This window comes from Colius striatus, chromosome 6, assembly GCF_028858725.1.
Source record: "Colius striatus isolate bColStr4 chromosome 6, bColStr4.1.hap1, whole genome shotgun sequence".
NCBI classification, from domain to species: Eukaryota; Metazoa; Chordata; class Aves; order Coliiformes; family Coliidae; genus Colius; species Colius striatus.
The window spans coordinates 6,956,088-6,972,805 of record NC_084764.1 but is presented as its reverse complement, the minus strand read 5'-3'; the positions used below and the strand labels follow the sequence as shown (position 1 = coordinate 6,972,805).

At 49.4% G+C, this 16,718-nt stretch overlaps 1 protein-coding gene across 6 annotated transcripts in view; it reads left to right on the top strand.

The window, feature by feature from the left end:
• PRDM11 (PR/SET domain 11) overlaps positions 1-16,718 on the top strand; it is a 52,115-nt gene that overhangs the window by 25,777 nt on the left and 9,620 nt on the right. For 3 of the 6 annotated variants that reach the window (XM_061997832.1, XM_061997830.1, XM_061997831.1), the window contains exons 6-7: positions 12,537-12,724; positions 15,800-16,450. In XM_061997832.1, the coding sequence (XP_061853816.1) occupies positions 12,537-12,724; positions 15,800-16,450 (839 nt within the window). Of the gene's footprint in view, positions 1-3,281; positions 3,695-5,412; positions 8,489-12,536; positions 12,725-14,828; positions 15,055-15,799; positions 16,451-16,718 lie in introns of those variants that run through there. The other 3 variants (XM_061997836.1, XM_061997835.1, XM_061997833.1) reach the window with 3 other exon arrangements.

Genomic DNA, 16,718 nt, shown 5'->3' with positions numbered 1-16,718 from the left:
TCAGGTGTACCAACAGCCTGCTCCAGGCAGGACCAACTTAGATCAGTAGATCTTTTTAAGTATTGAGCTGTTGTTTCAACTTTTAGGACCTTATAAAAATAAAAGTGATTTAAAAGTGAGGGTTACTGTGTCTGTTCATGTGTTCAGGGGGAGTAAGGGCCACCAGCCTGTGCACAAGTCATTTTGTTGAACTTCATAAACTGGTTTCTTTCAGCAAGCGGAGCAAATGTTCTTATCCGTAGTTTATGCTGAAATTTATGCTACTGTAGGACTGTGATCCGTGTAAAAAACTCTACTTCAAAGCCCTGGGAATAGTGCTATGTTTATTTCTTAGAGCCAAGCAAAGTGGGGATGGTTGGTGTCTTTGTGGGCAATCATGAAGTGCTCACTGTTCATGTAGTTACAGCATCACTCGTGCTTTTAAAGAAATAGCTGTACTGTCTTGCATTTTCAGATTGACCAGGGCTGAGGTGTGGATTCACAGCCAAGGCTTCTCTGGAGCTTGCTCAAACCCACACAACATCCTCAGAGAGAGTGACTGCTCCTAGAGACATCCTGCAGACTAGAGCAAATGCATGAGGGGGAAAAAGATCTCTGGCAGTAATACTGTCTGCATTTTTATAAGGAGGTGGTTAATGTGCCTGCTGGGAACCTAACATTAATTGAATTTGTGATTAAAACTGGCCAGAACTCATTACTCTTTTCATGGTGAGTTTCCTGTTGGAATACTTAAGTCATCTTAAGTAGTTTTGACCAAAGTCATGCTAGAGCAAATGAGTGGAAACCCAGAATAAACTCTGCCCATGCAGGTCTACCCAGGTTGTCCTAAGTGCAGTTGATGGGATATCCTGCCTGGGAAGAGCAAGAGGGGATCTAGTTGCCCAGCTTTGCTAGTGACAGCAGCCATGGGTTCAGCAGAGAAGAGGGGGTGCAGGTTTCCTGACTCCACCAGCAGCTCTGAGTAGCTCCATAGAGACTGATTTCTGCAAGCTGAGTGCTACCCAGAGGAACTCTTCAAAATACTGGTACTGTTTTTCACCAGAGCAGTTTGTCAGCAGAGGTTTGTTCCCACCACCTGGAGGCACTGGTGATACTGTGCAGCCGCAGGTACCTGCAGAGGGTGCACCTGAAGCCCAGTTTTGCTGAATGTGCTAAAAAAACACAGATGTTCCCTTGCTCAGTGTTCCACATAGCCTTTTCCCTCCTTTCAGTGTTAGCTGGGAGAACTCCTTCCTCCTGTAAAGTTTGGTTTTGATTTCTTTCCCTGAGGTCAGCATAGCAAGTGCTTTGCTAGCTCTCCATCATTTCATTACTATCTTCCCTAAACACTCCTATATAAATAAACACTCCCTCTATAAATAAAGCTCCAGCAAAACAGTATCTCAGGGATGCATTTACATTTGTCTCTGTGAAATGCATCTGTGCACTTAGCTCCCATCTCTTCCTGTACGTGGCCTGGATTTGAGCAGCGTTTCTCCTTGCTTTTCCAGCTTTAACCAGGGTTAGCAGCTTGTGACACTTAACCCAATGGAGGGCAGCAGTGTCAATAAGATGTGTTAAACAGCACTCCAACAGCACTTACGAGAAACTAGAATCACATCTGTCACGGGTCACTGCCTTTCTGTAGGTTTTTCTTAGTCTGTAGCCCACTAGCACCTTTCACATGAGTGCATCCCAAACCACCTCTTTTCTACCATCACAAACATGAGGCAAGTGGGAAAAATGCCAAGGCCTTTGCTTATACCAACTTTGTAAGAAAATATTTTGCAGTGGTTAAAGTCTGCCTGTGGCACTCCACCAAGATTTTAGGATTAAGTGTGAATTTTTGAGAGAGGAGGGTCTGAGCTATTCCAGACAGTGATTATTCCTCTAATGTTGCAAAGATACTATCAAAAGTCCCAAATGAAATGAAAGGAAGGGTGCTATCTTCTAATAATAGCATCTTTTTTTGTCACTGAATTTGGGGCCATAAGCAGAAAGGAGACTAAAACATAGGGAAGACAGTAGGTTTTTCCTTCCCATGGTGTCACTTCACAGTTACAGTTGTTAGATGTCCTAACTGTTAAGGTATCTCATTTCTGATATATCTTAATATCCTCTTTAAAGATTAATTTTCCAGGCTCATAGTGACAGCTTTAGGGAAAAATTTATATTAGCACTGAAGTTTGCTACCTTGGATGAGTGTTGTGTTCTCCACCATAACTCTTGTGCTAATGTAGATTTCTACCTGAGATCTTCCTTCTGAAATGTGAAGAGCTACATGATGTGAGCACCCAGAAGGTTGATCTCTTTCAAAAAAGTTCCCTACATCCCTGCTTTTAATTGTGTGAAGATGTCTTCAAAGCAGTCTTTTGTAATGTGTAGCACAGAATAACTGTTTTGGCATTTTACTTCACTCTGTAAATCTTCCTTTGACGGTAGCTGTAAAAATGGAAACCCTCTTCTTCTCAGTGGGCTGAGGCCACGCGTTGTTCCTCTGAAGCACCACAAACTGAGTTGCAGGCTCCTGTCAGCAGCAGTGACAGCAAAGCCTAGCCAGGAAAAACAAGTGGGTGGCCTCATTCCTTTTGAGAACAATGGGCAATGGCAACCAGTTCAGGGTGAAACAAGAGCTCGCTGTGAAGCAGACAAATGCTGGATGTGCAGTACCTGTGGTGCTGAAGAAAAAAGCTTTTCCTTAGGAAAAGCCAGTTGCAGAAATTGCCCGTGAGTCTGGTTGAAATCTCTCTCCCCTGACAGAAATCCAATCAGATGTAGTCTCTGGAAGTTTGAACAGAAAGCAAGGTGTAAGTTTCTGTTGCAATGTTGTGCCAGGCAGAACAGCAAGATATGTTTCAGGCCTCTAAGTTTCCTCAAGAATCCATTTCAAGCAGTGTCACCTTAGAAGCTCATTCATGGACATGGTGGCGAGCTCTCACCCTTTTTCCTGTGCACAAGCGGCGGCAGGTGAGGGGAGGCTGCACTGCGATGCTCCTACGTGAGGCAGGGCATCACAGAGTATAACGTTTCCTTTTTGCTATAAAGCTGAGAAGGCTCCTTCACACTAGTGTTGCCTGGTGGGGGTTTTTTTCTTAAGCTTGAAAGTTGCATCTTAAAAACAAACCGTGTGCCTTTTCCTGGTGTGAGCGAGGAAAAGTGAGAGGTGGTTGCGGGTGGGGGGAGCTGGATCCCACCGAGCTGCTCTGCCCCAGCGCCGCACTGGCCAAGTGATTGGATGCAGGAGTATGCTTTGTGCTGACTTCCTCTTACCCAATTGTGCTTTGTGGGATGTTCAACCCAAGGAACATGGCTGAACGAAAGAGGAAGCCCAAGTTTTCCAAAGAAGAGCTGGACATTCTGGTCACTGAAGTGACCCGAAATGAAGCCATGCTGTTTGGGAGGGACACAGCGCGCCTGTCCCACGCCGACAGGGACAAGATCTGGGAAGGCATAGCCAGGCGGATCGCGTCAGTCAGCCAGGTTCCCAGGTCTATAAAAGACATCAAACACAGATGGGACGACATGAAGAGAAGGACCAAGGACAAACTGGCGTTCATGCAGAGGTCCCTCTCCAGCCCCAGCAGCGCGGGGCAGCCCCCGGCCATCGTCCTGACCGCCCATGAGAGAGCCATCGAGTCGACGCTGCGTTCCTCACGCCAGACGCACGGCTTCCGGAGAGCGGAGCTGCACGCGGCTGACAGCCCATCAACAAGCTGTAAGTATCACTGCCTTAACACCTCCTTATGCTTGCATATCTCAGTTTGACTGCGGAAAAGCGTTGTGTGCTGTGAGAGATGCGGGGTTGCCTGTCAGGCCAGGTCCTACTGTCCTGTTTGGTTTCGAGACAGCCTGCTGTGGTGCTCACGGGGCGTGGAGATGGATTGAAAACTGTTCTTTATCCATTGTTCTAGTCTTTTCCATACTGTCTTCTAAGGGTAGGTGTTGTTGAGGTCCCACTTTCTTAATGAGTCCTAAGTCTGAACTAATCCTACAAGTGAGGAAACATCTGTAGTTGGGTTGCAACTAACTCCAGTTTGTGAAGAAGCGTTTGTAAAGGATTAGGAGTTCTACATCTTGCATGTACCTGAATAAAGCAGCAGTGCTGTCAAGCTGCAAATCATGGGCCAGTCACTAATGGATCACTGCATGGGAACCATCTTCCAAGAGGGCTGTTGGGGGCCTCAGTGATTGCTGATGTTTATGCCACTGATGATTTCTCTCTAGAGGTCTGAAGGCTCAGCACAAGTGCTGTGAAAAAGGTAGATGATAATGACTCCCTTCTTCACTGTTCTTTGAGAAAGTACTGGCCCTGCTTTACAAGTTAATCTTCTTATACCACAATTCTCAGACCACCCTCCAGTGCAGAACCACAAGCTGCTTTTTGCAGGTTCTTTTCCCAGCTGCATACATCTGGTTTTCTTGTGTGGAGGTGCAGCTTCTTGCTCTGTGAGGCTTAAGGGATACACAGGAGAGAGGGGGCAATTCCTTGAAAAGTGAGCCAACTAACACTTCATGGGTGGCACTGCCCTACCACATTAGGTCTTACCTCATATCTGAAACAATGTTATTAGAGGGGGAGGAAGAACAAAAGTCTTCAAGAACTGACATAGTGGGACTTAGTCATTCTTTGCATCTATCTTGGAAGGCAGTCGTGCTCTTTCAGAGGTAACATGAATACAGCCTGTGCTGTACAAGGAGATAGTGGGCAGCTGCAACAGGTGAGGTATCATCTCTTCTTACTCTCAATATGCCTGTGTTGTGAACTGGCACTAGGTATTTATCAGGCTAATAAGAACTTTCCCATGGGGTTTTGCTTTGGTTTTGGTTTTAAATCAAGTATACTTACCCGATTAATGTAGGGTCCTGTTGCTGCTCTGCCTGACTGCCTGCTTATCTTAGTGATGCCAAGCCACACAGAGGCTTTGCAGTCAAGACTGTGTGAGCAGTAAATACTACATCTGTGCTTTTCTCAGTGCAGAGGATGGAAGCAATGATATGGGAGCAGAGTTTTGGTGTAGAGGAACCAAATGTCAGGGTGTTCTGAGCGTGGACCAAAGGCCAGGAGCTTTTGTCGCTCCAAAATGTTTGAGTCTTCTAGCTGCTAGTTTTGGGGAAGAGGAGTCATTGCTGCTGTCTGAAACGGGTTTGTATTCTAGTAATGAGCACTGCTGTGGACAGGATACCACGGCAGCTTGGATTCCTCCTCGACTCACTGGGCCTGCCTGCTCTTCAGGCCCCTTAGGGCTTAGCTTGTCACCCAGGTGCTAACGTGACAGCATGCACCTTGAGTTACACACCAGGAGCTACAGGCCTGTCTCAGCTGGCAGACTGGGGGGAGGGGAGAACCCTTTCTCCATGTGAGATACCACACAACAGAAAGGAGGGTTGCGAGGGAGTGCCCATTAATAACTGATGCTTCCTTTCCTGTTTAAGCTGATGAAGACGAAGAGATGCCAGGCACTTCTCGGGAACACCGCTGCCCATCGCTGCAGAGGGCTGGGGCAGGAGTCAGCCAGCTCTCCGGGCCCTCCTTCCTCCACTCCTCCTCCTCCTCGGGAGCTTCCAGCCAGAGGCAGGAGCCGCACCGCCCGCCCCCACGCGCCGCCTCGGCCTGCAGACCCCCGCGGCCCCGCACCAGGAGCCCGCCCCTCGCCGGCTTCCATCGCCAGCTCCTCCATTCCCACACGCAGCAGACAGAGCTCTTCAGGCAGTTCTGCCAGGAGCTGGTGGCTATCCACAGAGACATGGCCGACAACATGCATGTCATCGGTCAGAGGATGGCTGACCTCACCAGCCAGCTTGGCCACATGTGCCAGACCCTATCGGAAATCCGGGATGGGGTCCAGGCTTTCCATAGGATGCAGGATCCTGGTGTCGTGCAGGAGTCTCTTCTGCAAGCAGCTTGCTCAAAACAGCCCCCTGAGCCCAGCGCAGAGTCTAGCCCAGATCCCCCAAAACAGCCTCCTCCTGCACGGACTACCAGATCACGAAAGAGAAAACAGCCTTTGTAGTGGCTGGCCCTTCCTGAGCTGCTGCATGCTCACATGGCCTCTCTGTGTGTGTCAGTACTCTTGTGGGGAGGGTTGAGAGCCACTCCAACCCATCCGTCCCACTGCTAGCTAGCAGAGCGGTATCAATTATGGCAGCTGAACCGTAAGGCTGGCAATGGCAAAGAGAAATCTCAAGTCTTGCAGAGCTTGGAATGCAGGAAACCTGTTCATAGAGATTAGGAGTTTTCACTGACATCCCCGTGCTTTGAATGCTCTATAAGCTCAGAGATGCAATAGGAATCATTATCTTGGTCTCTTCTCATGCCTGTGAAATGTTATTGACTGGGGCTGTATTACAGAGCTCCTACAGAATTACCCTGCTACTGCCTTCCCATAATCTTCCTGCCAACTAGAATATGCACTGTGCAGAGATATATCCTTACAGCTCTAAAGACTCTTAGTGCTCGTGCATTCAGCAGTAATGGGTGATCCAGGGCTTGCTGTGGCTTCGCATGTGTTTGGGCAGAGGGGTGTAAAAGCAGAGTTTGCGCAGGGAAGGGAAGAAGGCATGATGCTGAGGACAGGTGTTAGCACTTTTAGGCTGCTGAGAAGGGCTGCTGCTGCATGTGCCTGGATCCCACAGTACCACATGCTCTTTGCTTAGGTCTGAAACCCCCATATGCCCTTCACAATTGCACTTAAAATGCAATTATTTCATAATAGGGCAACATTTAAAGAGAATTGTATCATACAGTTTTCCTACACGTTATGATCTTTAGTTTTGAACCACTTCTCCCTCTGCAAACTCTGAGAAACTGCCCAGGAGCAAGGAAAGCTGTATACAGGCTGCTGCTGACCTCAGGAACCACTGGGTTTCCTATCACTGTAATTCTGTCAACCTTGCACTTACTCAGAGTTAGTTAGGGTGGGATCTGTACTGTGTTCACCAGTCATGAAGAGTTTACAGTCTAAATTAATAGCTATAGATGTGTTGGTTTTGTACTGCAAGATGCAAGAAAGAGCTGTGTTGCAACATCTGAATTGCTGTAGTGCTGTGTGACACTCCCATGCTCAGCCCCCCTTCTGGAATGGGCATTAATAATGTCACCTCAGGTGGCAGTAACGTACATGACAGCTTTCTTACAGCATCTCTGTCTTCTTGATTTGCACATCTGCACCTACCATGCTGCCTCCATCTCTGGAACAGTCAGGACCATTATCATGATCTGCTTCAGCAGAGAGCAGAGCCAAGGTGTTACCCACAGATGGGTATCAGGCCTCTGCTGTCCAGGCTGTCTTGTTGTACGTGGAGGTGGGTTGCAAGAGACTTCAAGTGAATGTGAATGCTCATTGTCATGCTCTGTCTGGGCTACAGACTTGGCCAAAAAGTTGTCTAAACTGCAGGAGCTGAACACAGTACAGTGTAAGAGAAGGATGGCTTGTTTTTGTGTGCTCTTGAAAGGATCTTCTTTAAACCTGTCTGTGCTGTCCTTTGAAAGTACAGTGCACTGGCTTCTCCTCTGGCACGTTCACTGTGTGTCTGCTGTGTCAGACACTCCTCATGTGCTTCTCCCTTTTTCTTTTTAATTGTTCTGTAATTCTAATTCAAGTAATTTATTGTTAGTGTTGTGGTCCAAGGCCCTTGCTTGAGGAATTAGAGATCTGGCAAGGAGAAAAACCTCCTTTCTGAGGAATAAGCCCCACTGGTTTCATGCAGAGGATGTTCCTCGTAGTGCAGGTGCCAGACCAGGGCAGTGATGCCTCACCTTCCTCTGAGGATGTTGTTTTGCTTCTTTTGTAACATTTGCATTATGCAAAAGTCACCGACTCTCTTCAGTTGAAGGGAAGATTGGGGAATCTGGCAGAAGTGGATCCAATTTATGAATCACAGAGAACTGAACAAATGGTGATATGTTTTAAAGGCTGAGTCAATAACAGTGCTGCTGCTGCTGTATATGAGAAGTGGTATTTTATATTTTTATAGTATTTGGTCCCTGCTGACATTCTCCCATGGATACACTGGTAGGATTAGCTGCTTTGACATTGTCCAGGGGATCCCTTCCTGGAAGGCTCAGGTCTGCACTGGAGGAGGCTCCCACAGGTGCTGTGCACTGGAGGGGGCTGGTGTTGTTGCTGCCGTCAGTTTGCCCACACAGATGTGTTTACAGAGAGAATCCTGGTACGGGATGTGCAGCCTTTAATACAAACCCCCAAAGGCTGGGCTCTGCTCAGGAGAATGGACCTTGAGCTATAAACTGTCTGATATCTCCCCCAATTTCCTCTGTGGACTGTTACAGATTGGCCTAGATCTGGGGATGTATCTGCTGCCCTGTGTAGACCCTGTGTAGGTGAAGTGGCTTTTCTGTACTGGCTCACAAAGGATACTTCCTCCTGCTCCCATCATGTTAACTGGCTGTTAAAGTAAGTGCCTGTGTCAAAGCAAACTGCTGTGCTCAAGCCCAGTATCTCCATGTCTTGTACCTGCTGAAAAAAAATCTCTCTTCAAAAGTATTTTTGTTAAGAATGCAATAAATACATAACACTTTTAACACAGCTGCTGTTGGGTCTTTTGTTTCTCTGGTATAATTCTTGCCTGAGCTCATGACAAGGCTGTCACAGACACTGGGTCTCCTGGAGACACTCAGGGCTGGAGAGCCAGCGCTTTGCTGGTATGGCACCCCGTGGCATCTGCCTGGGCTGGTGGCAGCTCTCATGCACGGGATGTCCTACCCTGGCAGGGGGGTCAGAGGGACCAGTGGGGCAGGGGAAGGCATGGGGCAAATCTTGGGGAGGTGAGGCAGAAGCCTGAGCTTCCTTCCAGCTGCAGGGCTCTCTTTCCTCCTTGATGTCTCTCCTGGCTGCTCTGTTCTCCTCCTAGGGAGGATGGTCCCAACTGCCAAAAAATACCTTCATATTTTTCTGGACATCCTCACTGGGCCATCCCAAAACTTGGCAGTTTGCTGCCCTAAGTGGACTGTAGCTTAAAAAAAAAGGGAGATAAACATGGTTTTTTGCTGCTAGCTAGAAAGGCCATGAGAAAGGCAGCCCTGCAGAGCAAGGAGCTGTGCCTGTCACAGGCATGGCGCTGATCCAAGCCCATATGGCTGCAAATGGGTCATAAATGGTCTCCATTGGTATGATGGCTGGTCCTGAGTAGCCTGGATAAAATCTGTCGTGTTCTTAAGCTTGTCTGGTCCCAGGGACTGAGCAGGACATGAGATGACCTATTTGCAGCTGTTGGCAATGCCTGTCAGCAGGCATGGGAGCAAGGTCTGCCCCAAGGGTGTTCCCAATCCTGCTTTTCCTCTGAGGATCCCTTGGGACACCTGCTCTGGCAGCGGGGTCATGCCTGCCTGCACTCAGGGCTCGTGGCAGCCCAGCAGGGCCTGGCCTGGCCTTTAAACCCAGCCAGCAGCTCCCCTCATGGCAGCTTTAGTGTTTGGCACCAGGAGGGGAACTGGCTGCTTTCCAGCCTTCATAGGAGGGGTTGCTCAGGGCATGAGTGCCTCAGCCTCAGAGAGATGTGTGAGTGAAGGCAGACTGGTGCACTCTCCTCAGCAGGTGCTTCATGCACCTGCCTCACCAGTCAGGCTACTCTTTTGTGGAGGGACTTCCTCTATCCTTGGGAAATGGTCTGCCTCTAACCCACGGTGCACAGCTGCATGAGGTGTCTCAGACCACAGGTGGAATTGGGGTTTCACACAATCCTTCATAACCTGTGTCATTTGTGCTCCCGGGGTTGCTTTTGCTGGAGCTGGGGCTGAGCAGCTCAGGTTCCAAAGCCATTCATAGGGATGATCTCATCCCCATTAACATTTCCTCAGGGAAGTAGCACAGGTGTAGAGCTTCCTCTCAGAGTGTAAACCACTTACTAACTGCCAGCAGCTGTGAAGAAACATGTTTGTGACTGGATTATTCTACAACTCTCTGTTAAGAACTTTTACCAACCTCCTGGTGAAATGGGCAGCACTGGTGGCTGTGGACAGCATGCTGCAAGGCTGCAGCATGCTGTGGGGCTGCAGTGTGCTGTAGGGATGCAGCATGCTGTGGGGCTGCAGTGTGCTGTAGGGATGCAGCATGCTGTGGGAATGCAGCAGTACTGGAGCTCACCAGCCTGGACTTGCCTTCCAGCTCTCCACCACGCTGTGAGGTGGCTGGAGCTGCAGGACACAGGCAGCAGAGCTGAAGGGCATTCTTGAAGAGAAACTTGAGAGAGCTTCAGAGGCAGGAGGAGAGCAAACAGGAAGGGCATGTTCATGAGCCCTGTGGGAACAGTTAACCCACACAAAGTTGTGTTTGAGACAAGTTTCTATAATCTTGTTGTCAATGCACCAACCTGTCCTGCCACTGCCCTGTGAATCACACATCCCATGGGCTGTGGGGTTGTGGGTCCTGTGTATTATATTAAGAAGCTGTGAGTGTATTCAGGATGCTGAGTCTTTGCAGGTAACCAGGCTACTTCCCAAGGGCAGCTTGATTTTGTCATCACTCTAGCTGATGCTCGGGCAGAAGGATGCAAAGCAGTTGCAGGGTCTTTCCTTGGTGCTAAGAAGCATCCTTGCATTTTGCTTGGACTGAGGAGAGCAGGGCAGCAGAGTGACTGCTGCACATTGCTGTGCCTCAAGGGCTATGTGTTGTGTAGCTGACTGAATGCCTGAGACACCTTTTGTGGAGTGAAGCAACAGCCTGTTGCTGTGTGCCATTGCAGGACACCCTTCCTTCCCACTGCGCTGCTCCAGGCCTCCCTTCCTTCTCAAATACACAGACTGGTGGATTAAAAGTTGCTGCTTTGTGACCAAAAGTAAAATAAGGGTTAACAAAAGCCAGTGCTTGGCTAATTTTGGCAGTGCCAGAACCCACTGTTTAAATAATTACCGAAGATTGTGGCGCATCTTGGGTTAGGAAAAATACAACTGATTGCAGGCACATGCACAGCTGCTTAGCATTAAAACCAGAACTGCTAGAGTCTCAGGCAGTCTTGAGGCACTGCAGACTTGTTCTCTGTGTTTTGTGGGAAGTTTCACCAGGTTAGTGAAAGGCTGAGGAGCTGGGGCTCTTCAGCTTGGAGAAGAGAGACTGAGGGGTGACCTCACAAATATGTAAAGGGCAGGTGTCAGGAGGATTGAGCCAAGCTGTTCTCAGTGATGTTCAATGGTAGGACAAGGGGCAATGGGTACAAGCTGGAAAATAAGAGGTTCCAAAGAAACAGAAGGAGGAACTTCTTCACTGTTCAGGTGAGGGAGCACTGTATGGGGCTGCCCAGATGGGTTGTGGAGTCTTCTTCTCTGGGACCATTCCAAACCCACCTGGACGAGTTCCTGTGTGACCTGCTCTAGGTGGTCCTGCTCTGGCAGGGGGGTTGGACTGGATGAGCTTTTGAGGTCCCTTCCCAACTCTTAAGATTCTGTGACTCTGTGAAATATTGACAGATTTCTTAAGCCAAGAAATACCTGTGAGCTATAAGGGAACATTTGGGCAAGGACTACTGGCAGCGGATGTCAGAGGAGCCATCTGATGCTCACCTTTGTTAATCTTACTGCAGCAGGGTGCTGAGTAAGAGAGACAAATGGCATAAAAGAAGAAAAAGGTTTTAGCTGTGAATCATTCGGATCTGCTTTTGGGTCTGTATGTGCCACGGCAGGGCCTTTTCCTGGTCATGAGTGGGTGTTAGGGGCTCATGTTGGTGGCAGCTGGAAGTGGTTTTACCAAGCTTTTTTCATGTCCTCTAGTGAGAACACGATGAGTGTGAGAGCAAATAATACAATCCTAGGTGTAGGTCTCTGACTTACCAAGCTGCACAGAGGGCCAGTTGCTCAGAGTGAGAATCAATATGTTTCTGCTGAGCTGAAATTCAGCTGGTTTTAAATCAGGAAAATGAACCCCATGTCCACAAAGGAACCTTTCTGTCAGCACTGTCAGGAGATCCCCACAATGTGATGCTGGGCTTTCCTGACACTTGCAGGGCTGTTTCATGTCATGCCCTGCTGAGTAACCAAGTATCAGACCTTCCAGTACTGGCGTGTCCTTAGTTTCCTTTTGGACAGCTGGTGAAGGCACATTAGGTTCTCATGTTTCTGTCCTGAGTATCTTGATTCTGCTTGTCCAAAAGGACAGAGCAAGGAAATCTGACATCTGCTAAAAAGGAAGATGATGTTTTGGGGAAAGAGGCAGGCAGAGGGACCTTGCTATATTCCAGATGTTCCTGAGAAGAAGGGAGGAGGGCAAGTCCTTGTTTCCATCAGTAGACAAAGGTATTTCTGCTAGTGAGAGTTGGTGTCACCCTTACTGGCAGAAGCACTCTTTTGGGTTGGATGCACATTGTTGTCATCCCTTCCCCAGCACAAAAGGACCCACTGGCTTAGCTAAGGTCCCTGGGTGTCCATGCTCGTTGTCCTGTATCTGGCAATTTGCACACCATTTCTTACAAGTCCATGCTTCCCAGTCTGGCTGTGTTGATGGCTCTCTCTGAAGGTTCATTCTGGCTTCATCATGGTTGTCATTCTGACGCAAGGGGGGGCACAGGAGAGACGTTTGTGCTTCATGCCTGCCTTGTCACCTCACCCTCAGGTACGTGATCATCTCCCGGGAGGAGAGGGAGCAGAACCTGATGGCTTTCCAGCACAGCGAGAGGATTTACTTCCGTGCCTGCCGTGACATCCGGCCTGGGGAGAAGCTGCGGGTGTGGTACAGCGAGGATTACATGAAGCGGCTGCACAGTATGTCGCAGGAGACCATCCACAGAAACCTCACCAGCGGTGAGTCCCTTCCCTTTCCACGCTTTTCCCCATCCCCTTGGGCTGCTGCCTTCCTTGGGGCCAGTGAGGTGGGCGAAGCAGGTGATGTGCTGGCAGTGCGAGGAGAGCTGCGTGTCTGGAACCAGAGCCCCTCTGGGCGAGAGCTCTGCGTGGCACGGCGTGGATGGATGGGTGTACCAGAAGAATAACATACCCACTGTCATGGAGGCCATGAAAGAAGGACTTGTGCTGTGTTGTGTCGTGTCACGTGCCGTGTCATGCCGTGTGTGTGCTGCAAGGGCCTGATGCTAAGCCCAGGGATCACAGCTCCTGTGTCGTGAGGCTTGCTGGCCTGAAGATTGCCGAGCGACTGGTCCCGCAGACAGGCGTCAGGTTTTTCTTCTGAGCGGGCTGCTTTCTATGGCTCCTGTGAGCAGCCTGGTTGAGGGAGCTCCGGCTGGATTTGTGTGCACGTGCAAGAGAGATTTCCTCGGTGTGTTTGTGTGTCCGTTTTCCTCGCTTAATTTATCTCCTCTTTCTTCAGAAAGATAATTTGGGATCAGCGCGACATCAGCTAGAGACTCCTTAGTCTCACAACCTTTGAGTGCGTGTACAGCGTACAGGAGGCTGTGTACTTGTCAGACTGGTTCTCCCCTGGATTAACATTGTTGCCTTAAGAGTAGCCATGCTGGAACAAACCCAGCGGTCCTTTAGGTCAGTGTCATGTCAGCAATACAGGAAGCTTTAGAGGAAGGCAAAAATTCTTAATGCATCTGCTCATCTGTACAATGCTGAGACCTGAAGCTAATTAGGGGCATTTCTTTCCAGGCATAGCCACAGAATGGCAGGGCCTCAGAGGGGCAGCCACACTAAATATAACTTTCTCATTAGGGTTATCCCGTGTGCGTTGTTACACAGCTGCTGTTGCTGCCTTGACTTGGTAAAAGGTGTCTCCTCTTTAATCACGGGGTGGACGAGATGTCTTGGAAAAGCTGGTTATCCTCCATCACCTTGGAGTTGCTATGCACTTGCAGTGTTATATCTTGATGGCTCTACTTGGACAATTCCCACTTCTGAATTAACGTCGGTCTGAATGCGCTTTTTGACGTTAATGACCACAACTGAACGATAAGGCACAGGCTGCAGTGACTTTGCTGCCTCCCATGCACACATTAGTTGGCTGGCTGGCTTAGTCCTTTCTGAAAGTATGACAAGAGAAGGACTGTGCCCTCGGAGCAGCTGCTCTGGAGGGGCACCAAGGCCACGAGCATTTCCCCCATCGTACAGACACACCTTTAGTCGACGTTTGTGTCGTGGCTCGTGTTGAAATGGTAACTCACAGCCTGCTCTGTGGTGTGAGTGGGTTGAAGATCTGCCTCTGAGCACCTCAGGACCAGCTGTAGCCTACCACACACTCAGGTTGAAGCCCATCTGGCTTTGGAGAGCATCCTAGAAACCCTCTGCCACATCGGTGGGCACATCCTGGGGCGAGCTGGGCTCGGCCTGCGCTTGCACAGGCAGCACAGGGATGTTGCTGAAGCAGAACGTTGCTTGGGCTGTGTCCAGAGTTGCGAGAGACATCGCAGCCTCAGCTGGGAGGGCGCTGGGAGGTGATCAGGGAGCAGCACCAGAGTCTGTTGAGTCACTTGCTGTTTGAAGGGTTTCACATCCCCTGCACAGGAGCCTGTCGAGTGAAGCGGTGGCACGCTTCATTAACTCACAGGAAATCACGCCTTTCCCACGTTTTCCCTCTGTTGGTGGTTTCTGAGCCACCTGATCGGTGGAGTTGGGACCAATAACATGAGGGATCATCGTGTGATTTCTGGCTTTTCCGTAGGGCTGAACCACTCGGGTGGTTGGGGGAAAAAGTCACGGAGAAAGAAGAATCCATTCTCTAAATCCCCACCTCTGCCAGTAGCCCTTATAGTCCATAACAGGAGCAGTATTAGGGCAGAGGACTTGTTTGCCCTTAGAAATTCTCTCCAGTGTGTTGAAAATGAGATCTGTTGTTACAGATTCGCTCAAGAAGTGGCTGAGTTTGCCAGCCAGCGCCCAAACGCAGTGCAGAACCCGTGCCATCCCAGCCAGCCCTTTTTACGGTGCCTTACTCTAACTGTTTCGAGTCTTCCATCTTTTCTGCTTTCTTAGCCTTGCTCTCCTTAGAGAGGGAATGGTAGCTTTTGCTCCGTAACTCTTATGAAAGCATGAATACACTTTAAAAGCAAAGCAAACCAAACCAAAAATCAGCATAAAGCAGCGTCTTGTTTGGGAAGCCATCAATGCTTGAAGTTATTTACAAGATAGAAGAATGATGGAAATTGAGCCAAACCTATCGTCTTTTGAATTCTCAGGTAAGGAAATCTGGCTATTCCCTTTATTTTAAGCAGTTAATAATTTGTATTAGGTTGTTGGGGTTTTTTTTAGTTGTTTCTTTTTCACTCACTGAAAGGCCACACTCTTAGACTCCACCGGGACAAGCTTAAACGTCCCGTCCTTGGAGGGCATTCACCCATTGTAGCTCAGCCGACAATGAGTACCTTGGGGAAGCAAGTTATGGGTGTTTTTTAACTCCTTTACCTTTGCGTTTCTGGAGCAGCTTCCAAACCAAACGAGAGTAAAGGAGCTCGCACAGGTTTGTGGTGAAAAGGTCCGAATCTCTCGCTGCACTGCTGTACACTTTGATACCTTTTACCAAGTCAAAACAGGCACAGGTCTTCCAGCCAGACTCTCTGGGCGCTGGGTTCCAGCGCCATCACTCATTCACCTCGTAGTCTCCTTCTAGCTCAGGTTGGTTACACCTTGAGGTTAAACGAGCTGCCTGTAGTTTCTCTTCTCTGTAAATGTTGTGGGTCCTACTGCGCGGTGGCTACCCAGGACTGTCTCTGTTTTTGCAGACGTGCCCATTAGCAGGGCTCCTCCTCTCGCGAGCCTCCGTTTCCACTGAGTTGTGTCAGTTCCCTGGTTTGTAACGCAACGTGCAGACCTGCAGGGATTCAGCCTGCCTTTTTGTTCTGGTTTTTTCATTTGATTTTTTTAGATTGAGGGATGTTGCTCGGTTCCCAGTGATAATCCCCCACCCCTCGTTTTCATTTCCAGGAGACAGAAAGCTGCAGAGGGAAAAGTCAGAAAAGAATGTGGAAAATCAAGAGGACATGAGGGGGCCGCTCCAGCTCGTCACCTTCAAGCAAGGGAAGAGCCCCTACAAACGCAGCTGTGACGAGGGGGAATCCCACCCCCAAACAAAGAAAAAAAAGATTGACCTCATCTTCAAAGATGTCCTGGAGGCTTCCTTGGAGTCAGCCAGATTCGGAGAGAACCAGTTAGCAACGAGTACGCCGCTTTCCATCAGAAGGACGTCTAAATACCAGGCGCAAGACATCTTTGAGAGGTGTGGCAGCGCCATGCAGCACGGCTCCCTGAACCTCAGCAGGCACCGGGGCGAGGGGGAATGGAAGGTCCCCCACGGTTCCTCTTTCAGCTCAGTCAAAGAGATGGGCATCCTCGAAGATGAGGAAGAGGAGCCTCTGTCACTCACAGCAGACAGCCCGACCGAGCTGTCGCTGGCCTCTGCGCAAGGCAACTCCCACGAAATGCCCACCACCTCGTTCTGCCCCAACTGCATCCGCCTGAAGAGGAAGATCCGGGAGCTGCAGGCCGAGTTGGACATGCTGAGATCCGGGAAGTTACCCATGCGACCCGTCCTCTCGTCCCAGGTACCTGAGCTCCAAGAGTACTCGGACCCCACAGGTAAGCCTTGCCGAGTAACAGCGTTCTCCAAACGCTGCCTAAGGAGAGTAGTGAGATGCCTGTGTGCTGTGTACCCACCTAAAGCGTGTTGCTCCGAGTATTCAGGTGAACACGTGCTTCCACGGAAGGTTCATTGTCAGGTTTTGTGACTGGGTGGGCCAGGAGCTGACACAGCTGTGGGCGCAGTGGAAAACCCTGTCTTGGGAAAGACTCTGTATACCAACTTGCTCTATTTGTTGCCGTTGTAATGGATGATGCACTGCCAATA